The 21,046-nt window shown below is 43.5% G+C and overlaps 2 protein-coding genes and 2 non-coding genes across 4 annotated transcripts; all 4 read left to right on the forward strand.

Moving 5' to 3' along the window:
• The first annotated feature begins 3,734 nt into the window (after positions 1-3,734).
• SLC25A38 (solute carrier family 25 member 38) lies at positions 3,735-8,864 on the forward strand. Its single transcript, XM_056857568.1, has 6 exons — positions 3,735-3,856; positions 4,454-4,538; positions 5,054-5,233; positions 5,364-5,532; positions 7,124-7,290; positions 8,702-8,864. The coding sequence occupies exons 1-6, from the start codon at positions 3,735-3,737 to the stop codon at positions 8,822-8,824; spliced, it is 846 nt and encodes a 281-aa protein (XP_056713546.1). The 3' UTR covers positions 8,825-8,864.
• A 4,997-nt stretch (positions 8,865-13,861) lies between these two features.
• On the forward strand, positions 13,862-20,119 carry RPSA (ribosomal protein SA). Its single transcript, XM_056857567.1, has 7 exons — positions 13,862-13,941; positions 15,524-15,691; positions 17,631-17,749; positions 18,022-18,267; positions 18,825-18,953; positions 19,560-19,731; positions 19,957-20,119. Exons 2-7 carry the CDS (start codon positions 15,559-15,561, stop codon positions 20,049-20,051), a joined length of 894 nt encoding a protein of 297 aa, XP_056713545.1. The 5' UTR covers positions 13,862-13,941; positions 15,524-15,558; the 3' UTR covers positions 20,052-20,119.
• On the forward strand, positions 16,490-16,646 carry LOC130484895 (small nucleolar RNA SNORA62/SNORA6 family). The gene has a single exon (XR_008933705.1). It is a non-coding gene; the product is annotated as a small nucleolar RNA SNORA62/SNORA6 family (small nucleolar RNA).
• LOC130484896 (small nucleolar RNA SNORA62/SNORA6 family) lies at positions 18,411-18,570 on the forward strand. The gene has a single exon (XR_008933706.1). It is a non-coding gene; the product is annotated as a small nucleolar RNA SNORA62/SNORA6 family (small nucleolar RNA).
• Positions 20,120-21,046: the final 927 nt, after the last annotated feature.

Raw genomic sequence — 21,046 nt, forward strand, 5'->3', positions numbered from 1 at the left:
GGCGGGGTTTGGGGAGCAGAGGGACCTTGGCAGGGTCCATCCCATGGAGTCCACCCTCCAAAGCAGCAATGTTCTCCAGGGGTTGCCTGGAGAGCAATTGTAATAGCAGATCTCCAGGTGCTACTTGTAGGTTGGCAACCCTATCATATGGGGCTACTGATGGCTGCCTGTACACTATAAATAAACCACCAAGCCTCCGCTGTAATACATTTTGCTTTTAGATTTAGGGCGTTTGCAGAAACGAGACTGCCGCTGTTTGCAAATACAGAGGGGAGAGGAGTAGACCGAATTTATGTATTTTTTTTCCATTTTAAGGTTAGTTCCTTTATAGAAAACCAACACTATTCTTATGCTCTTCCCGCCATCCCCTTGATAGCTCTATGTGCACTAGCGAACTAGGGCTTTTTATTCACAGTGGGTAGCTGTGTTAGTCTGTCTGCAGTAGTAGAAAAGGGCAAGAGTCCAGTAGCACCTTAAAGACTAACAAAAATATTTTCTGGTAGGGTATGAGCTTTCGTGAGCCACACCTCACTTCTTCTGAAGTGAAGTAGTAGCAAAGGGCAAGAGTCCAGTAGCACCTTGAAGACTAACAAAAATATTTTCTGGTAGGGTAGGAGCTTTCGTGAGCCACAGCTCACTTCTTCTGAAGTGAAGTAGTAGCAAAGGGCAAGAGTCCAGTAGCACCCTGAAGACTAACAAAAATATTTTCTGGTAGGGTATGAGCTTTCGTGAGCCACAGCTCATGCTGTGGCTCACGAAAGCTCATACCCTACCAGAAAATATTTTTGTTAGTCTTTAAGGCGCTACTGGACTCTTGCCCTTTTCTACTAGGGCTTTTTATGCACGGGAGGCTTTGCCCCTCTCTGTTGCCATTTATCCATGGGAGGTTTTGCCTTGGATGTGCCACTCTAGATGCACTGTCCCCCCAGCCATATTCTCAAAACTCAACAATAAGCCCCCATGCGGAGTTTTGAGAATTCGGATGGGGGAAAAATGTGCATCTATAGGGTGGCCAATCCAATGCAAAACCTTCCACGAATAAATGGCCACGTGCGTGTGTTAAGTGCCGTCAAGTCGCTTCCGACTCATGGCGACCCTATGGACGAAAGTCCTCCAAAAGGTCCTATTTTTGACAGCCTCGCTCAGATCTTGCAAACTGAGGGCCCTGGTTTCCTTTACAGGGTGCATCCACCTCTTGTTGGGGCTTCCTCTTTTCCTGCTGCCCTCTCCAGATGCGCATTTTCCCCTTTCTGAGTTCTCAAAACTCTGCCTGGGGGGCCGGCTGTGGAGTCCTGAGAATTCGGGCGGGGGAAACGCGCCTCTAGAGGGCGGCAAAGCCTCCCGCGCATCATGGGCCTGAAGTTCTCTGGCGGAAGACAGGAAAGGGTGAAGACGGATTTCCTGCTTCCCAGGGCCGGGTTCTGATTGGCCGGGGCTTGGGGGCGCGCCTCTCACGTCACGCGCGCGGCGCCCGGATGAGAACCGCGTGGCTTGTCGGGAGCGAGGAGGTCGCAGATGGAGCTGCGCAGTTGGGGCGGAACGGCGGCGGCGAAGGGGCCGGGGTCTCCCCGGAGAGGGGGCGAGGCCGCACTGGTGAGTGGGGACGCGGGCTCTTCATTGCCTCACGCTCGGGGAGGGGGAAAGGGTGTGCGTGTCCCAAACGGTGACTCAGGAGGAAGCCCCTCTACACAGTGTTAAGGTGGGTGGTGGGTATTAGAGCACTGTGTATTTTTTAATTTGTATGATAAGATGTAATTTTGACTATTGTACAAGTGCTCTTTTTGTATTTTTTTCCCTATGTTTATTTTGTGTGTGTGTGTGTGTGTATATATATATATATATATATATATATATATATATATATATATATATATATATTATTTTATAATAAAAAAGAATATATATATTATATATATTATATTATATAATATTATTATTATATATATTATTTTATAATAATGAAAAAAGAATATATATATATATATATTCTTTTTTCATTATTATAAAAATTATATATATATATATATATATAAACAAAAGGAGGAAGCCCCTCTGAATTCAATGAGACGCCGGCCGGCTTCTCTTCCTGGAAGGGATTGGAGAGGCCGAGGGTAGGTTTTGGCCAGTGGTTGCTTAGAATCATAGAATAGAATCATAGAGTTGGAAGGGACCACCAGGGTCATCTAGTCCAGCCCCTTGCACAATGCAGGGAATTCACAGCTACCTCCCCCCCACACCCCCAGTGACCCCCACTCCATGTCCAGAAGATGGCCAAGATGCCCTCGCTCTCATTCCGCTGCTGAGTCACGGGGAATCTGCCTTCCTAAAGGCTAAGGCCTGGTCAACCCCTGCAGCAGAATGAGGTGGCGGAGGGCTGGGGTGGGCAATTAGGGGGCTTCAGTCTGCAGGTGAACAACCACGTGTTTGGCGTCACGATTGTTGTAAACTTGCAAATAGGAAACCAGAACAGCAAGTTAAAAGCCAGTGCAGTTTTCCACTTTCATGGAGTTTTCCTTAACCGGTCGGAATGTTTAACAACCCCCCCCCCCCACTGCAGTCCATTCTCCTGTCTTATTCCCATGTTTTTCTCCTGCATGTGTACACTGTGCCTAATGCTAGCACAGAGAAACCACAATGGCAAACTTGCCCCTTCAGTGGGATGGAGTATGAGGCTAGGATGGCTCTTTGTTATTCCATTGCTTAATCACTGTAGTGAAAAGCTACCAGTCCATGCTTCAAGTTGTCATAACGGGAAATGTGGTTGAATATGTCCTAGCCAAAGGTAATTACTTTGAAGCCCCATTAATTTTAACAAGAGAGGAAAGCATTTGCTTAAATATCTCCGGTTGAAATAGATGGAATTTGAAGTTTCTCAAATATTGCCTGGCTTGTAAAGTTTTCTAAACAGAGTTTATCTTTGGGCAGCCAGCGTGGTATAGTGGTTAAGAGCTGTGGCTTGGAGCAGTGGACTCTGATCTGGAGAACCGGGTTTGATTCCCCACTCCTCCACATGACCGACTGATGCTAATCTGGTGAACCAGGTTGGTTTCCCCACTCCTACACATGAAGCCACCTGGGTGACCTTGGGCTAGTCACAGTTCTGTTAAGAGCTCTGTCAGCCCCACCTATCTCACAGGGTGTCTGTTGTGGAAGGGGAAGGTGATTGTAAGCTAGTTTGATTCTTCCTTAAGTGATAGAGAAAGTCGGCATATAAAAACCAACTCTCTTCATCTAGCCACTTAAAATCCTGTGAATGGTTGTTGTTGCTTTCAGGCTTAGAGTTATTAGTTACCAAAGTAGAACTATCTCAGTTATCAAGGATCTAGTATTCTAAAGATGAGAAAAACACACAGATGTGTGTTAAGTTGTATGGTTTTTTGTATGAGAATGTTTAGATAACTCACTAGTGATGGAGATGCTGAGGAGTATTCAGTTATATTAGCAGGTGCAGTCTCAAATGACTTGTACTTTAATGCAGACCACAAGGTGCCGAAAGCATGCATGGCTACCATAAGGCTTTAATGACCCTGATGACACTCTCTGATCGAGGCACTGCAGAGCATAAGAATCAGCTGGTCCTTGAGCATCACTTCACTTGACCTTGATGTAGATAGTAGATGCAGGTCCTGAGTTGTGTATTCTTCACATTGACAGGATGCTTGTGCAGAGGAGAGAGTGTGATGTAGGTTGGCCTTCTGAGATTTTTTCAACACTTGTTTGTTTTTCATTTCAAGATGCACCCTGTGCTGAAAGCCTTTGTTTGTGGCTCCATCAGTGGAACCTGTTCCACATTGCTATTCCAGCCTCTAGACCTCCTTAAAACCCGGCTACAGACCCTGCAACCATCTGTCAATGGGTAGGTGCTAGAAATTCCCATTGGAGCCTTATATTTTTCCCTTTCTTTTAGTCTTAGTGTGACACTGTTCAGAGCTCAATTGGCTTTTTTAGCAGTATCATTAAATTAAAGTGAGCCAGCGTGGTGTAGTGGTTAAGAGCGGTAGACTCTGATCCGGAGAACCGGGTTTGATTCCCCACTCCTCATGAGTGGCGGACTCTAATCTGGTGAACTGGATTTGTTTCCCTGCTCCTACATATGAAGCCAGCTGGGTGACCTTGGGTTAGTCACAGCTTTCTCACAACACTTTCAGCCCCACCTATCTGACAGGGTGTTTGTTGTGGGGAGGGGAAGGGAAGGTGATTGTAAGCTGGTTTGATTCTCCTTAAAAGGTAGAGAAAGTCAGCATATAAAAAACAACTCTTCTTTCTCCTCCTCCTAGGCTTGGATTGCACTGAGGAGAGGGAGAATGAAGTATGTGAAAACAAGACCTGATCAGTTGTGGAGAGAGAAATATTTGGCAACAGGGCCTGATATAAAGCACAAAGGTGTTTTTAAAAAGTGTTACAAGATCCAGAAGGTGAAGTGTGTTCTTTGACCGTCTGATTCTTCTTACAGGTCAGGTCGTGTTGGGATGGTCAGTCTGCTCTTTAAGGTTGTTCGCACAGAAAGCATCCTGGGGCTGTGGAAAGGTGTTTCTCCTGTAAGTCATTTGCATTTCCCTTATACTGCACTCATTGTATTGAACCTATTTTGTGTGCGCTGCAATTAAAACCGTAACTAATACAGCGCAGTCCTAAGCAGAGTTACATCCTTCTGTGTCCACTGAAGTTAGTGGACTGAGAAGGGTGCAACTCTGCTTAGGAAAGCACAGTGGCTGCCATCTAAAGCAGATGATTACCAGTTCAAGGACAAGCACGTTCAATAGTGCTGCAAAGCAGTGCTTTGGACAAAGCGTAGTGAGAAGTGTTTCAGGTGTACCTTGGTCTGAGAAATGTATCAAGCAGAAAAATATTATTGGTAGCTGATGTGTTCTTGTCCTAATTTAGTTTTTCATTAGAAATGATGTTTAGAACTGCAGAAGAAAGTTTTTCTGTCTTATACCATTGTTTGGATCTAGTACCTGTTCGGCAACTATATGATCTGAAGCCTTTTTTAAGTGGCTGTGGAATTTCCCACTGTGCTCACTCTTTTCTGTATTTTCTAATATTTTCACAGTCATTTGCAAGATGCATCCCAGGAGTGGGGATTTACTTCAGCACTTTATATATGATAAAGCAGCAGCTTCTGCTGGATCGTTCCCCTACAGCTTTTGAATCGGGTCTGCTGGGTGCAACCTCTCGTACCGTAGCAGTCGTTTGCATGTTGCCTGTCACAGTAGTGAAAACACGATACGAGGTAACATTTTGTACCAGTTTTGTTTAATTGGGCAGGTTTCAGCTGCCCAATCTTGTCAGATATTTCATAAAGCTTATTATATGGCTTGCTTGTCTGTGGTGTAGGCTGACCATCTCTGTTTGGTTTGCAGAGTGGAAGGTATGGCTATGAGAGCGTACATGGAGCCCTGAGAAATATCTACCGGTCAGAAGGGGTCCACGGCTTGTTTAGTGGCTTGACAGCAACACTCCTGCGAGATGCGCCCTTCTCTGGCATCTATCTGATGTTCTACACGCAGACCAAGAAGATTGTCCCTTATGGTAAGGTTGGCTGTAACAAATGGGGAATGGGATTATATTCCCATAGAATGCTGTCCTTGTAATTTATACTGCCTGGCTTAGAAAGTCACCTGGGGCTTTTCTCAAAAGGATCAACATGAGGAAAAGGCCCGAATGTATGTCCAAAAAATGAGCTTCATTTAGGAAGGCACACCAGGGGTATGCTTGCTAAAATTGGCTAAGCTCCTTTTGTTTGTGGTGGGGTATATTCAGTCAAGCTTTTGAACTTTTTTTTCAGAATTACCAGACTTAAAAAAAAATATTTTAATCTGTTCCCTTTTCAGCTTCTGTAAAAAATATCTATGTATGGTTGTGTGGTAGCTGAAATTAGATCTTTCACTGATGTAACTTTGGTTCTTGATTCTAAATTTAAAATCTTTTGCCCTGTTCATACTTAACTAATCTGTTTCAGTCACTTGACTTTCCTATAGATTAAGATATAGTTTTGGAAACTTTCAGTCTGGTCTTGAGCATGTTGAATTAGAAATAAACCTCATTGATTTTCTCTGTGTGTAAAGGGTAACAGCTTTATTCTTTAGTAGAAAAAACTCCAAATGCAAACTCAAAATGATGTCATCTGCTGAGTAATCTTTTAAGCCAGATATCTCTTAGCCAGTTTGTTACTTTGCACGGAAATCCCCAGGCAGCTATAAACGCAACACGTACCCTGAGTCAGCAGTAGGATGATGCCATAATAAGGTGGAGTGCGACCTTTACAGAAACATCTTATCGAATTGATATGCTGTAATGGTACTGTGCCAGTATACATAGGGTTGCCAACTTCCAGGTACTGTGTGGAGATCTCCCGCTATTACAATTGATCTCCAGCCGATAGAGATCAGTTCACCTGGAGAAAATGGCTGTTTTGGCAATTGGACTTTAGAGAATTGAAGTCCTCCCCAAACCCCACCCTCTTCAGGCTCCACCCCAAAAATCTCCAGGTATTTCTCAACCTGGAGCTGGTAGCCCTAAAAATACAGCATCCTCTTGATGTAGGTTAGAACTTCTTTGAAAAGCCAGTTGAGAACACTATATTTCAAGGAAGCTATGCTCAATCTAGAGATGGGTAAGAATGTAGCAAAACAGGATGCAAAAGATAGGAGGAACAGGATGTGATGGGCTTAGTGGGTTAACAGAAAAAGTAAACTTTTGGATGCTTGAAGCTGCCTTAAATAGAATGAGGAAGCGCTGTAATTATTTTCTTTCTCACTGAGCTCAGGATACCACGGTCATGACACGGAGGTAGGCAACAGCAAACCACCTCTGAATCTCTTGCCTTGAAACCCCTGCAGGGTCGCCATAAGTTAGCTGTGGCTTGACAGGAGGGGAAAAGTATAGGATAAAAAGATGGGGATATAAGTTGAGGCTGGGCAATATGACAGGATGCATACAGAAATTAGAATCTCTTTTTATGAAAGTCTTCTCTAAGGAAGAGTTTGGATGAGCATCCACTCTGCTATTGAGGTTTTAGGTAGAGTTGATGCTGTTGATGCTTTTAAGGTTCTCCCCCCCCCCCCCCGTGCCCATGATGATGATGGGAATACTTCCCCCCTCTTTGCTTGCTTTCTCCCAGATCAGTTGGATCCAGCACTCACACCTTTAGTGAACTTTGGCTGTGGAACGTTTGCTGGAATTCTGGCATCTCTGGCTACGCAGCCTGCTGATGTCATCAAAACCCATATACAGCTGTCATCTGAAAAGCACCATCGGACAGGAGAAGCAATTTCCTTCATTTTCAGGGTAAGGCTGAGTTGTCGGTTTTGTGCACTACAGACTTTCGATCAAGACTGGGTCTGGTTGGGATGATTCCTTCCTTGTAGCTTTAACAGCTTTTCCCTATACTTATGTTGTGCCCCCTCCCCAACATTGCAGGTTATCTCACCTCATTCCAAAATTCACAATTCAGCCCAAAGCAGAATCTTATCTTTTGGATTAAAGAAAAGAAAAAGAAATTATGCCTGATTCTGATCTGGTATATTACATTCTGCTATAGAATTCTGAGTTATTCTTTGTGTGCATGTATATCTGTTCCCTTGACCACGGGAAGCGGTTCAGCTACTTCTGAAGAGTACATGCCATAGCAGAATATAAATTGAGCAACAGTTATAATTGCAGGAGCTAGCTAAACTGCAAGATCCAGATGTACGGCGTTGCTGGCGCTTACTGTTTTAATCGCCCTGTTCACAGATGGCAAAAGCATGAGGCGGAAGAAGGGACACTACTCTAGAATCAGCAGGTTCAGGGAACACACTGGTTGTAAACTATATCTTTGCCCTTTGGACGCGAGATTAAAGGTTGGGACCTCTCTTTCAAATAACTGGCCAAGTATTCCTTTAAATTAACATTTCTTCTTTCTCAGAAGCTCAGACACTCTCTGACTGGCTGGTCTTTAATCACAGAAATAAGGCCTAGCTGGGGGATGGGTAGTGGCCTTGAAAGTGCAACAGGTAGGAGATAATGACGGCCCTTGAGGAAAGAACAACACCTGCACATTTAAGGGCTTTTAAAAAAAGGAATATGTGTTAACCATAGTCTGTTTATACATTTTTAATCTGCTGCTCCTCCAAGGTGCTCAGAGCATCATGCATGACTCTTCCTTCCATTTTGTCTTCACAACAATCTTGTAAGTGGGTTAGTCTGAGAGAGAGTGACTGGCCCATGGTCTCCCAGTCAGCTTCACAGCTAAATGGGAATTTGAACCTGGGTCTCCCAGGTTCCAGTGCAGTATCCTAACCACTACACCACACTGTCTGTTTACACAAGCACTAACCACTACACCACACTGTCTGTTTACATAAGCACTACTTTCATGTAGAAACAGGCAAACCTTCACTGCAGAATCAGAAGAAGAGTTGGTTTTTATGCCGATTTTCTCTACCACTTAAGGAAGAATCAAACTGTTTACAATCAACAGACACCTTGTGAGGTTGGTGAGGCTGAGGGAGTTTGAAGAGAACTGTGTCTAGCCCAAGGTCACCCAGCAGGCTTCATGTGGAGGAGTGGGGAAACAAATCCAGTTCACCAGATTAAAATCCTCTGCTCTTAACCACTACACCACACTGGCTCTCTGGCCCTAATGTGGCCTCCATCAGTTCAAGAGTGTTAACATTTGGGTGGAACCATAGTGCTTACAACTTCCTTCTTGTTGCAGGATTATGGGCTGGCGGGCTTCTTCCGCGGTGCTGTCCCAAGAGCTTTGCGGCGCACACTGATGGCAGCTATGGCGTGGACTGTGTATGAACAGATGATGTCAAAAATGGGCTTGAAATCTTGAATGACTTGTGCTGGAAGACAAATAACCTGACTTTGGTTCTTCTGCCACTCACTGTGATCTGCTGGCGAGATGGGAGCTGCGATTTCCCCTGGAAGGATGACTTGTACCCATTGTGGGGGAGCACTGCAGTGTTACCAGGCCAAGAAATCTTCCCTCGTACAAATGGGAGTAGAGGGAAACACTGCTTTGATCATGGTGAAAGCATTCCAGGGAGACTGTGTCATACCTGGGGTGTGAGAAGTGTGTAAAGCTCTGGTGGTGTGTGTAAGCTAGGTGGCTAAGACAGCTTCAAGAAAGTTCTCCTCAGCCATTTAGGCTGAGAGTCTTCAGAAAAGAACATGCTAAAGACTCTTGGGAGAGAGAGGCTGGCAACTGGGACTTCTAGACCTGGAACCTTGCTACTGTCCTTGGCAGCAGGTCGAGTCTCCTTGATGGTGTGATGCCTCTTCCATCCTCGCCTCTTTCCAGCATGTGGTCTCGCATTGTGACAAAAACACATAAAGGGGGAGGTTTACAAGGTTTACAGTGTATCCATCTCTTTTGTATGGTGCAATTCCTGCTCTGTTGAGAGTTAGAGACTGAATGAATGCTGGCTGAAAGCAGCTGTGGGAAACAATGATACCGTTCCTTAAGGGATAGGTTTAGTCTACTGAACAATGTATCCTGTACGTTTCATTGACATGTCCCCTGCTTCTGTTTTAATGAACACCTGATGCACTTAAATTGTCCTCATTAAATAATGCTAAATTGTTAGGGTTACTTTGGCCACTTCTCTGTGCATAAAACACAGGGGGGAAATAGAGCTAATTAAGAAAAAGCTTTAAGAAAAAGAGTCACATGCTAGTACTAATCCCCTTAAGCAAAAGCACTGTAATGTCACTATAATTCAAACCATGCTTCCTGAACACTGCTGCCCTAGAGACTTGGCCAGTTTTTGCTTTTCCCTAACTGAGTACTGCCTGTGTTACTGTACACTCCAGTTCAAGGATTAGAGCACAGTCTTCAAGGGGGGGGGGAAGAGATCAGCGACGGCTAGGAGCTGCAGAGCTGTACAACCTCCTCAGAGGCTTTCTGAGCACCATGGAGACAAAAAAAATCCTTTTTAAAAAATAAAGAAGGGAGGGACGGCCCCACTGAAAACAGTGGGGCCTACTGCTGCTCAAGGGGGCGTTATTGGGGTGAAAGGGCTATGGAAGATGCCTAGAGGCAGCTCCACCCCCACCCCCTGGGAATGCCTCCCACACCGCTGGCTCCGGCTTTCCCTTCCTGGAAAGCCCTGCTGGTGTGCTGGCATTGGTGCTGGGGGCCAGTGGCACCCGGATGGCGGCGTGTTTGCCCCACACCACCTTATTCTGTGATAAGGTGGCACCTACGCTGGCATGGATCATGCCTACTCCAAAGGCGCTTCCCCCTCCCTTCAGGAATGGGCTGTTAGTCTTTGAGTCTCTGCTTCTGTGTTACAGTTAGCTTTTCCACCCACACTCTTTCCTGAAAACTTACCCTAAAAGTTAAGTGAAGGCAAAGGCTGTCTCTGGAATGTTTGCGTTGAAAACTGCAACCTTGCATAGCAACCTGCCAAGGCTGGATAGTAGCTCTTTATATGTTAAAAAGCTTCATTGTTCCCTTGTAAGCCTAGTTAGAAAACTTCCATCCGCTCTTTGGGCTTGGAAGGAACTCCATTTCACCTGTGAGCACCTGGAAAAAGTTGTCTTTCGTCACTTCTTTTTATGAAGTGAATGTCTTTACTAAATACTCTATTTTTGTTTAAAGCTTGCAAACATTTCCCTGTGTCTTATTTCCCTGTGAGTTTGGCCCCATTTTCTCTTGATTGGTGGTTCCTCTACATCTGAAAAGAAAGCTTGATCATCTTGGATGTAATACCATAGCATTGGTAATACCACTTGAAAATTAAAACAGTCATCTTAATGTAATTGTGTTTTGTTTCAAAGTGGTATGTCATCTCCTGAGTTGGACAGCCTTTTAAATCATTAAAGCCTATCTATGTGGACTGGGCTGGCCTTGGCAAATATATGCATGTAAATCAAAGACTTAAGGTATGCTCTTCCTGGGAATATTTGGGATTGTTTACAGCAGTGCATCTGTTACTGAGGTTCCATCACCTCTGTAATTTCACAAAATGTTAAGTCTATGTGGAATTTCTGACTCTTGTCAACAGAAACTACTCAAATCTTGGTAGGTGGCAGAGGTATATTTATTAAATATTGGCATGCTCTCTTCTCCCTCCCAAAATGTGGGGGGGAGCTTCAGACTGGCAACCTCTGTGAGTTGAGATAGTGCCTTGTAGTTGTGATCTTTTGCTCAAAGGTGCATACTTTCGGAGTATCTCCACTATACTGCTTCCTAGAGTCTTAGTTGTTGCAAATTTGACTTCAATCTGTTTCTCATACAAGCAAATGTGAGTGCCCCAGTTTTTGTAATATCATTTGAACCAAAGGTTTCTACTTGCAGGACAATAGCCTATTGATACCCACGTGCAAGATATATTTATATGTCCATTATTAAATTGTCCATCCTAACTGAATTTCCCTACTCATGTCTCTTAAACATGCTGACTTCCAGTATTGATACCATTTTGACAAACAGTATTGTAACTCTTTTTAGTTAAGAGTTAATTCAATTGCACTTATAACCTGCAGGCAGTAGGAACAAAAGGTCATAACAGTATCTTGTTGAATGTGACTTTTTTTCTATATCAGAGTTGAATAAATGTACTTGGCAATAGTAATTGCCTGTGAATCTGATGTATTCCTGTCAGCTGTTCAATTACACTGATATAGCTATTGGTATGCACCATCCTAAACTTGTAATATGTATGTAGCATGAAATGTTACCTAGGTTTCAACTCTGAAGATTGTGAGTGAAGTAACAGGCAAAGATAGCATTTGGTCTTCAAAACATGGTCAGTTATTGTAAAATCTGGTTTTGGGGTTTGTTTGTTTTGGAATGGAAACAGGTGGATTTAAGGACTTCTATTTTAAAACAGTGGAGCAACTAACCTGGGAGAAACTGACAAATTGTTTTTATAAGATTAAAAATGACATAAGAAAGGCCATGCTGGATCAGACCAAGGTCCATCAAGTCCAGCAGTCTGTTCACACAGTGGCCAGCCAGGTGCCTCTTGGAAGGCCACAAACAAGACAACTGCAGCAGCATTATCCTGACAAAGGAGCTTCTAAGCAAGTTTAGTAAAAGTAGCATATAAGGTTCGTATTCATATTTAGTAAAAGTAGCATATTAGATTCATATTCATGAAGTAGCTTAGCCTATAGAGTGCAAACCTGCAACCTTTATTTAGGTTGCTGCTGTTATGATGGATGTGTTATCAATGTGCATGGCTCTTTACAGAATAGCAAGAATACAAGTCTGTCTCAAGTTCATAATGTATAATTTGACGCAGGGTAATGAACAGAGGAAGAGAAAATGGAGGAAAGGGTAAATCGGACCAAATATTCAGTGTAGTTAAAAATATTTATTCCTGGTTTCAGTATGAGGACCAAAGTTTCAAGGAAAACATGGATTTTGAGGGGAAAACTGCAAAAGATAAAGGTGGCATCCTGAAGGAGTTGTGCGAGGCAGTACTAGGTACATGTTCTTGCACAGCTCTCCTTTATTTCCATAGGGTAAGATGTTAGACATGCCACTGAGAGGAAAGTAGCTTTTGCAGACGAGATTGTCGTTGCCTCTTCTAAGATCCTGTCTTCAGTGGAATATGAAGGTTGCATGAATAGACTACGACAGTATGTGCATCAGAAACAAGTTGGGTGGCACCATATTTTTTATCAGCTCCCAACAGCTGCACAGTTAAAAAAAAAAAAACTTTGCCACTGCTGAAATGTCTTGTAAAGAATGGAACTAACAAGTCTGTTTAGTGAGTTGTACATAGCAGGTGTGAAAAGTTTGATATTCTTGTTCTTTAAACTGAAACGCCAGAAACAGCTCACAAAGTGCATGTCTCCTTATTTTTGTCACGCGCATACTTCCCACGTTGTTTCAGAATTTTATAATTTGCAAAGTCATGATGGAGAGGGGAGAAACTCCACTGCATTGGTGTTTAAGGCCTTTCATCATAATAGTGTGTGTATGTAACAATAATATAATTGTTTATCACCGTGAAGATGCCGCTGGCATAATGTCACTTTTTTTGTTCCATTTTAACCCTCAACAACTATCTGACTGACTGGTGAGGGCGCTCATTCATAACGATGGCCATTTCTGCATGGGAGGATTCTGCCTTGGGTTTGCCACTCTTTAGATCAGTGGTTCCCAACCTTTTTTTGACCAGGGACCACTAGGACTTTTTTGTTCGGTGCAGGGACCCCAAGGTTCAAAATAAAAATTCTGAGGATTTGAAAATAAACTTTAATCATAACTGTTAGTTAAACATTAAACTTAGAATAATATTTGAATATATATTTTTATAATAGAGAACTTTTAATTGAAAATATTAATTTATTATAGGTTTATAACTTTGTTTTGCGGACCTTAATTGGACCCCTGGTTGGGAACCAGTGCTTTAGATGTACATTTTCCCCATCTAAATCCTCAAAACTCAACAACCAGCCCCCGTGCTGAGGTTTGAGAATTCGGATGGGGAAAATGTGCATCTAGAGAGCGGCAAATCCAAGGCAAAAACCCCCCATGCAGAAATGGCTGATAAGAAAGGAAAGGCCTCAGATTTTGATCTCTAGCCTTCGCCTGGCAACTGTTGCTAAGGTGAAGCGACGTCACGTGAGCCCTCCCTCTCGTCCTTTCCAACATCTTCGCGGCCCTGGCTTTAGTCAGCAAGAAGCGGACTTCGGGAAGTTATCAGTACCACTTCCGGCAGCAAAACAGGACGGCCCACCATAGAGGGTGAATGGTAGAGCGGTTCCCGAGTCGTACCGTCGCGGCGGCGCCCAAACGGAAATGAGGACGCAGAACCGCGCCCCTTTCGCGCGGCTTCTCAAAGGTTAACCCGGCCGCGTCGACGTCACTACCCCTTTGAGCGGAGCTGTCTGCGATTGGTTGTCCGGGAAGGCTATATATAGGCGTCATCCGGAGTCGCGGGCCTCTTTCTGCCCGATCGCTGAGAGGCCTCCATACGGCGTTGTCACCGTGTGAGTCCTGCCCACGCGGCGCTGAGAGCCGAAAGGGAATGGGGGGGGGGGGGCTTTAGAATCATAGAACCATAGACTCGTAGAGTTGGAAGGGGCCGCCAGGGTCATCTAGTCCACCCCCCTGAACAGTGCAGCACATTCACGACTTAACCGGGGCCTATAGCGTGCCTGAATATGAATCCATTTTTTGGGGGGGGGGGGTTGTGCCTACCTTTGTAAGGCCATAGCCCGTGGAATAAAACAGGCCGATTGCTGTTTGTGCAGCTAAATTCTTTTGGCTTTCATTTCTGTTGGCCCGTGTAAGCGCACCTTTTAGGAAATTACTTGCTGGTGTTTGCTCCTCACCCCAAGCCGAGCAACATCCTTGAAATAGGCATCTGTCAAAAATCAAATGCTGGAGTAAACAAAACGCGTCCTAAAACGTTACTTTAAAAGATCCGAGTTGGTTTTTCTTTTCCAATTTTGCTGTGTAGTGTCTGTTGAAAGGCAGCCCAGGTAATGGCCCTCAACAAGCTCACCAGACAGTCAGATAGTTGTTGAGGTTTAAAATGGGGGAGGGGCTGTGGCTCAGTGGTAGAGCATCTGCTTGGCATGCAGAAAGTCCCAGGTTCAATCCCTGGCATCTCCAGTTAAAGGGACTAGGCAAGGAGGTGATGTGAAAGACTTCTACCTGATTCGTGGGAGAGCCGCTGCCAGTCTGAGTAGACAATACTGACTTTGATGGACCAAGGGTCTGATTCAGTCTAAGGTAGCTTCATGTGAATGTGCCTGTTGGTGTAGTAATAATAAAATGGAGAACAGTGTTTTAGAAGGCTTTGAACTGGCCACATATGTAATCTGCCCTTCCATTTTATTGTAGGGTAAACCTGCAGTATGTTTCTGTTTAGGGTACACTGCTGAGTTGCAATATTTTCCACAAGCCAGTTTGTAGTTAAGATGAGACTTTCCACATTATGCACCTAAAATACTGCACTGTCTTTCAAAAGGCTGGACCTTACAGTGATACAGTTCTTTCCTTTTGACATGTGCTCTATTTACACCCTGCCTCTCCATAGAAAATACCTGCAAAATGGTTTGGGACAATGAGTTCTGCAAACAGTACAGCTATGTAAAAATGGAAAACAATTTAGTTAAAACAGCATTAGGTAAAAAGGGGCTGGTAAAACAATGTAAAGCAGCATCAGACACACAATATATGCAATTTTGGAACTTCTGATTGGCACCTATTCTGATTAAAGAGGTTGAGATGTTACCTTGTTTAGTTTCGTGTTCAGTTATAATCCCTGGCTTTTGGAAGGAGCTCTCCTATTTGTTTATTGCTGTATAGAATTAGATCTTTACACATCATGATGATACATAGCATGCCCAGTACTGGATCTGTTTGGTATGCTTTTGAAAGTTACAAAGTTTTCAACCTCTGTAGTTTAAATTTTTGTCCCCCAGAATGGTTTACAACTGTTTGTTCAGTTTGGCAGTGGCAGTAGTTGCTACTACCTTTATAAATGGCAGTCTGTGTCTGAGAGTAATGAGGAGGCCACTTGGTAGTGGGCAAATGTTACTAACTTAAATCACTCTCTTCTAGGTTTCCTGTCGTTGCTTTTAAAGGAAACTTTCACAATGTCCGGAGGCCTTGATGTCCTGCAAATGAAGGAGGAGGATGTCCTCAAATTCCTTGCTGCAGGAACCCACTTGGGAGGTACCAATCTAGACTTCCAGATGGAACAGTACATCTATAAAAGGAAGAGTGATGGTAAGTATGGTAAAAGGATAGGAGAGAAACTTTTAATTGTGGTCAGTTGTAATGATGTCAGTGGCTTCTGACCCTAACATTGTGGAGGGTTTTATTATTTTGTATTTGTAAACTGGTTTGATTGTGGTCTCATTCCTTGTTAAAACTGGAAACAGAATGCTGAAGTGGTAATACAGCAGAAAATTCTAGTGTTCATAAGTTTTGAGTTAGGAAGCCTTCGGTCCTGGTGATGTGATAAACAAAGTAAATCGGAAGAATCTCATATCCTTTAGTAATGTAGGTACAATTCAGCTGAAAATGAAGTTTGAGTGATTTTGTTGGGAAAATAAAGCATATTCTTATTGTAATCAATAAGACATAAGCAGGCTTAGCTACATGGAGGTGACTCCTGTCTAGGCTGAGTGAGCTTTTCCCTCTTGCACTGCAACCTGTTGTGCCTCCTGATATCCTGACCCTTATGGCTAGTTGGACCCTGGGAAGAGAGTTTGAAGTGTGCAGTGGGAGAAACAATAACTTGTGATTCCCTCTTCCACAGATGAGAGTGCCTTCCACAAGTGGGAAAGGAGGTTAGGATGCAAGGCACTGAACACAATCAAGCCAGTCCAAAAATAGTGTAAGGCTACAGTGATACCTAGACTTCATGCTTTGTCCTGTATTTTACGATTTGCAGGACAATCATCGATATATTCTTCGGGGAATTCATTTACTTTTCTCCGTTACATGTCAAGCATATAGCACTGAATGCTGGAATAAGAGTTGATGGGCTGTGAGTGGGTTGGTGTACTCTGTGTTGTTTAATTTGCACACTGTTAAAGCTCAGAGCTGAGGCCAGTTTCTGGCCGGTGAACTCTTGAGTGTCGGAAGTGTGCTATAGCAAAACACTGGCAGGATTTTCGCTAACGCCAGGAGAGTTCTGCTCTATGACTGGAGTTTGATAGTACTCGCTGCCACATGCCAACCATAATAAAATGGTCACTACTAGTGCTTGGACATCTGGAGAATGCAGCCCCCCCTCTTTTAAACTGATTGCCACTTTGAATGGGAAATGGTGGCAAGCCCCTCCTGCACAGTGGCCTTGTAAGTAGGGTTGCCAGCTCCCGGTTGGGAAATAGATGGAGATTTTTTTTTGGGGGGGGGGCTGAGGAAGGGGGCGTTGGGAAGGAGAGGAACTTCAATGCCATAATTGCCAAAGCGTCCATTTTCTCCAGGGGAACTGATCTCTGTCACCTGGAGATAGACTGTCCTTCCATTTGTACATGTTAATTTTTTTTAATGCTTTTATTATATTTATATGGGGTACGAAAGGAAAAAAAGGGAGGAGGGGAAAAATTCACTTCCGTATGCAATAGGCGGTGTTTTCTTTGATTGGTATTATACATTCAAAAAACAAATTTTATACTTATTACAGTTAGTTGGATATACTAGTTTTCATCGTAATCTGATTATAAAAAATCAGATAGACGAATTGAGTGTATTCTTGAACATGAAAGACAGCCGCTAACGTGAAAAAGAGTACCACAATAAATGTACCGTGGCTGTCATTTCTCTATAAAGATTACTCATTATAAAAGTAAGTCAAATATAATCTTAGATATGGAAAACATCTACTCATAGGTCTAAATATTTAGAGACGTATAAGTATGCCATGGTAGCCATTTCTCATAGAATTGTTCTACAGATTGTTTGTACATTTTTTGTTGTCTTTCACGTTACAGAAGTAGGGATAGTGAGTTACACAAGGAAGTGACATTTTTGCATGTGCCCTCTTATCCCTCCTAGTCTTTTGGATCCATTTATCTTCCTCATTCGCCCTTTTGTGTAAATTCAAAAAGTGTTGGGCAGAGGCAGGCAGGTTGGCGAACAGTAAGCCTCAAGTGGCTGGATTTTGCACACCTATTTCAGTCATCCTTAGTTTAGAATCTTATGACCTTGTGTTTAGGCATTTACATCATCAATCTGAAGAGAACCTGGGAAAAACTGCTTTTGGCTGCCCGCGCCATCGTTGCAATTGAGAACCCTGCTGATGTGAGCGTGATCTCCTCCAGGAACACCGGACAGGTATGAGTGTAGTTGTTTGAATAATACCCAGCCAGAGTATAATGTGTCAAGAGTATAATGCCCAGAATTTTTTTCTTGCGGGCACAAGGTTTGGGTGTAGTGTTGGTAAAAGTCTGTAAACTGAACTCCAAAGTAGGAGCCAAATGTATCGATTCCTATAAATGACATACTGACTCCTGGTCCCAGCTGAAAATGCGATATAAATTGTTTTAGCATCCCTTCTGTGGAGCTCCTATTTAATCTTCTTTTTTTTTTTACCTCGCTGCTCGTAGCGTGCTGTTCTGAAGTTTGCTGCTGCAACCGGCGCGACACCTATAGCTGGCCGTTTCACTCCTGGCACTTTCACCAATCAGATCCAGGCTGCCTTCCGCGAGCCCCGCCTTTTGGTGGTCACTGATCCAAGGGCTGATCATCAGCCTCTGACCGAGGCATCTTACGTAAACATCCCCACCATTGCCTTGTGTAACACCGATTCTCCCCTGCGCTATGTGGACATTGCTATCCCATGCAACAACAAGGTAGCGTATGTTCTTCACCTGTCCATGCTTCTCTTTTAAAGGCATCTTGGACATGTAAGTTTTGAGTCACCTGTTCTGCAAGGGGGTAGCTCAATGGTTTCCTTGCTTTGATAGCTCTCCAGGATAGGAAGCGGGAGGGATGGGTTGCACACTGTTAGAGCTCGCAGCTGAGGTCAGCTCCTGGCCTGTGATCTGCAGAGTGTAGGAAGTGTGCTACATCAATGTCGGCAGGACTTTTCGCTAGCGCCATAAGGACGTTTGTGGTCCAATGAGTGGGGTTTGATAGTGATTCTTGCCACAGCTCTTTGGGAAACAGAAAAAAAAAGAGATTGGTTGTTGAGGTTGAATCAGGGGCACCTGTTGTATGGTGGGGGTTGTAAACTGATCCTAAACATGATACTTGCCTCATAGTTCTTCTGTTCTGCAATATTGCTGTATAGATCTCATCCTTTGTCAAAACTTGTGCATGTTTTAAACTTAGCTTATTGACTGTCATCTCTGTTACCTTTTCAAATTAGTGCTTGGTCCTAAAAGCTCTATGCCGTTGTGTGTTTCAGGGGGCTCACTCAGTTGGTTTGATGTGGTGGATGTTGGCTCGGGAGGTCCTCCGCATGCGTGGCACTATTTCCCGTGAACACCCATGGGAGGTTATGCCTGATCTCTATTTCTACCGGGACCCTGAAGAGGTAAAATCCTTCAGATTGGTAAAGAATTGTGTGGTGGGATTTTGAAATGAAGATGGAAAAGGTTGCAGAGCACTTGAGGATACGTTACTGCAAAATAAAAAATTGCTCATCTCAGAGTCCAAGAGCAGATGGCATTACTGTATTGAAATTAGTGGTTATAAATTGATCGTGTATCTTGTTTGGAGGCATGCTTAAAGAAGCACGGCTGGAAACTGAGATGGTGTTACTAAGAGACAACAGCTGTAGCAGCAGCGAAACCGTCTGAAGGATGGGAACTTTGTCAGTTTGACTCTTCCAACCATCTGGTGTTAGCGCAGAGGGGAAAGAGTGGTTTGCTCTCACTGCACCCCAGTTTTATTTTAGTTTATTGGGGGAGGGTTTGCTTGTAATTCTTTTTATTGAACCGTTTAATAAAGAACTGAATGCTGATATTAGTAGAAAGATAAAGTAAAAAATAATACTGAATTGGTCCGCACCACCAATATCAGCACTTGGTGTGTCGTAACAGGCGTATGCACAAGCTGCTGTCACTTCCCAAGCATAAATCTGGCGCAGTTTGGTCAATAGTATTTTTAATCTCAACATATGCGGTCTCTTCTCTTTCAGATTGAAAAGGAAGAGCAGGCTGCAGCTGAGAAAGCCGTTACCAAGGAGGAATTCCAAGGCGAATGGACCGCTCCCGCACCCGAGTTCACTGCTCCTCCTGCACAGCCTGAGGTGGCTGATTGGTCCGAGGGGGTACAAGTGCCATCTGTGCCAATACAGCCGTTCCCAGCTGGTAAGTACCTGAGAAATGGAACTGTAGTAAACAGGGCAAAATAGAAAAGGCTGATGTTGAGATGACTGCTTCATTTGAGTGGTTTTCCAAGATGGGTGATTTCAAGGCATCTTGTGGACAGCTTGCCATGATAAATCTCTCGCAATAGGTATTGATCTGAAGCTGGGCTGGGTGTGTGTGTTGTCTCATGCATTCCTTTTGGTCATTTTTATGCTTGTTTTTCAGAAGATTGGAGTGCGCAGCCAGCCACTGAAGATTGGTCCGCAGCTCCCACAGCTCAGGCAACTGAGTGGACGGGGACTACCACAGAGTGGTCATAATATATTCAGCTGCAGGAGTTCATGAACACAGTGGGGAAAAAACAGAAATAAAGATCTTTCTTATGATTCAGCATGGCTTGCTTTTTCTGTAGTGGTGTTTTCTGTGATCCAGGTTTTCCCTTTTTCCAGTATTCATTTGGAAAAGGTAACTGTCAAAACCCCCCGGAAAAGACGATTTTTACTCTGATTTGTTGGACAAAATATGATTTATTTATAACTATGAGCAATTTTATTGTCATGGAACACAGAGTGTTTTGTGTGCAATTAAGTTAACAGATCAAACTTTCATATACAAATAGGTTTTATTTCCTGAAATTGACAAGCATCGGTAACTGAGATTTACAGTCTGATCTTCTGCATGTTGCTTTGAAGCTGAGTTTAATTGGGATTAGTCTCAAATAAGTATACCTAGAGTTTCAGCTTGAGGTTGCCCCCCCCCCTGACTTTTTTTCACGACCATACATACCCACGCTTACTCTCTCAGGTCTGGCCAGTTGAAATTCAGGTTCAAGCAGTGTTTTTAAAGTACAGTAATATGGAAAAATGCCAGGCTACGACTGGATAGAGAAATACATGCCATAGTCATATACAAACCCCACATATACAGAAAGTGAGTTGAGAGGTCTTAGTAGTGGATATCACAGAGGGTGGCAAAGGTTAGACTGCCAACAGTTCTTCCAAATTATTTCTAGCTTGTAATACACAAGGTTAAAGAGGTCCTGTTTCTATGTGTTATTTTCCCAATTTCTTGCAATAACCAGAATATTCATCATCTCTGATCCCTTTGGAATGGGATAATTTTTGAGTTGCCTGATTGTGTCATAATTGTTTAAACCAGGTTTACTTGGTCCTTACAGACAGAAAATGCTAAATTTAATCGAAAGGACCAGATATGGAAAGTTTGTAGTGGGGGAGGGATTTCCCTTATTTTTTTGAAGATGAAAGTAGTTAGCTTCTAGCGACAAGTAGTCATTGTTTAATACTGCATGTATGTT

Source organism: Euleptes europaea, chromosome 11 (assembly GCF_029931775.1).
Source record: "Euleptes europaea isolate rEulEur1 chromosome 11, rEulEur1.hap1, whole genome shotgun sequence".
Taxonomy (NCBI): Eukaryota; Metazoa; Chordata; class Lepidosauria; order Squamata; family Sphaerodactylidae; genus Euleptes; species Euleptes europaea.

Coding starts and splice junctions, on each gene's coding strand:
- SLC25A38 (XM_056857568.1), top strand. CDS start 3,735: ATGCACCCTGTGCTGAAAGCCTTTGTTTGTGGCTCCATCAGTGGAACC. Junction 5,234..5,363: donor TAGTGAAAACACGATACGAG/GTAACATTTTGT, acceptor TTTGGTTTGCAG/AGTGGAAGGTATGGCTATGA. Junction 5,533..7,123: donor CAAGAAGATTGTCCCTTATG/GTAAGGTTGGCT, acceptor GCTTTCTCCCAG/ATCAGTTGGATCCAGCACTC.
- RPSA (XM_056857567.1), top strand. CDS start 15,559: ATGTCCGGAGGCCTTGATGTCCTGCAAATGAAGGAGGAGGATGTCCTC. Junction 17,750..18,021: donor CCTCCAGGAACACCGGACAG/GTATGAGTGTAG, acceptor CGCTGCTCGTAG/CGTGCTGTTCTGAAGTTTGC. Junction 19,732..19,956: donor AATACAGCCGTTCCCAGCTG/GTAAGTACCTGA, acceptor CTTGTTTTTCAG/AAGATTGGAGTGCGCAGCCA.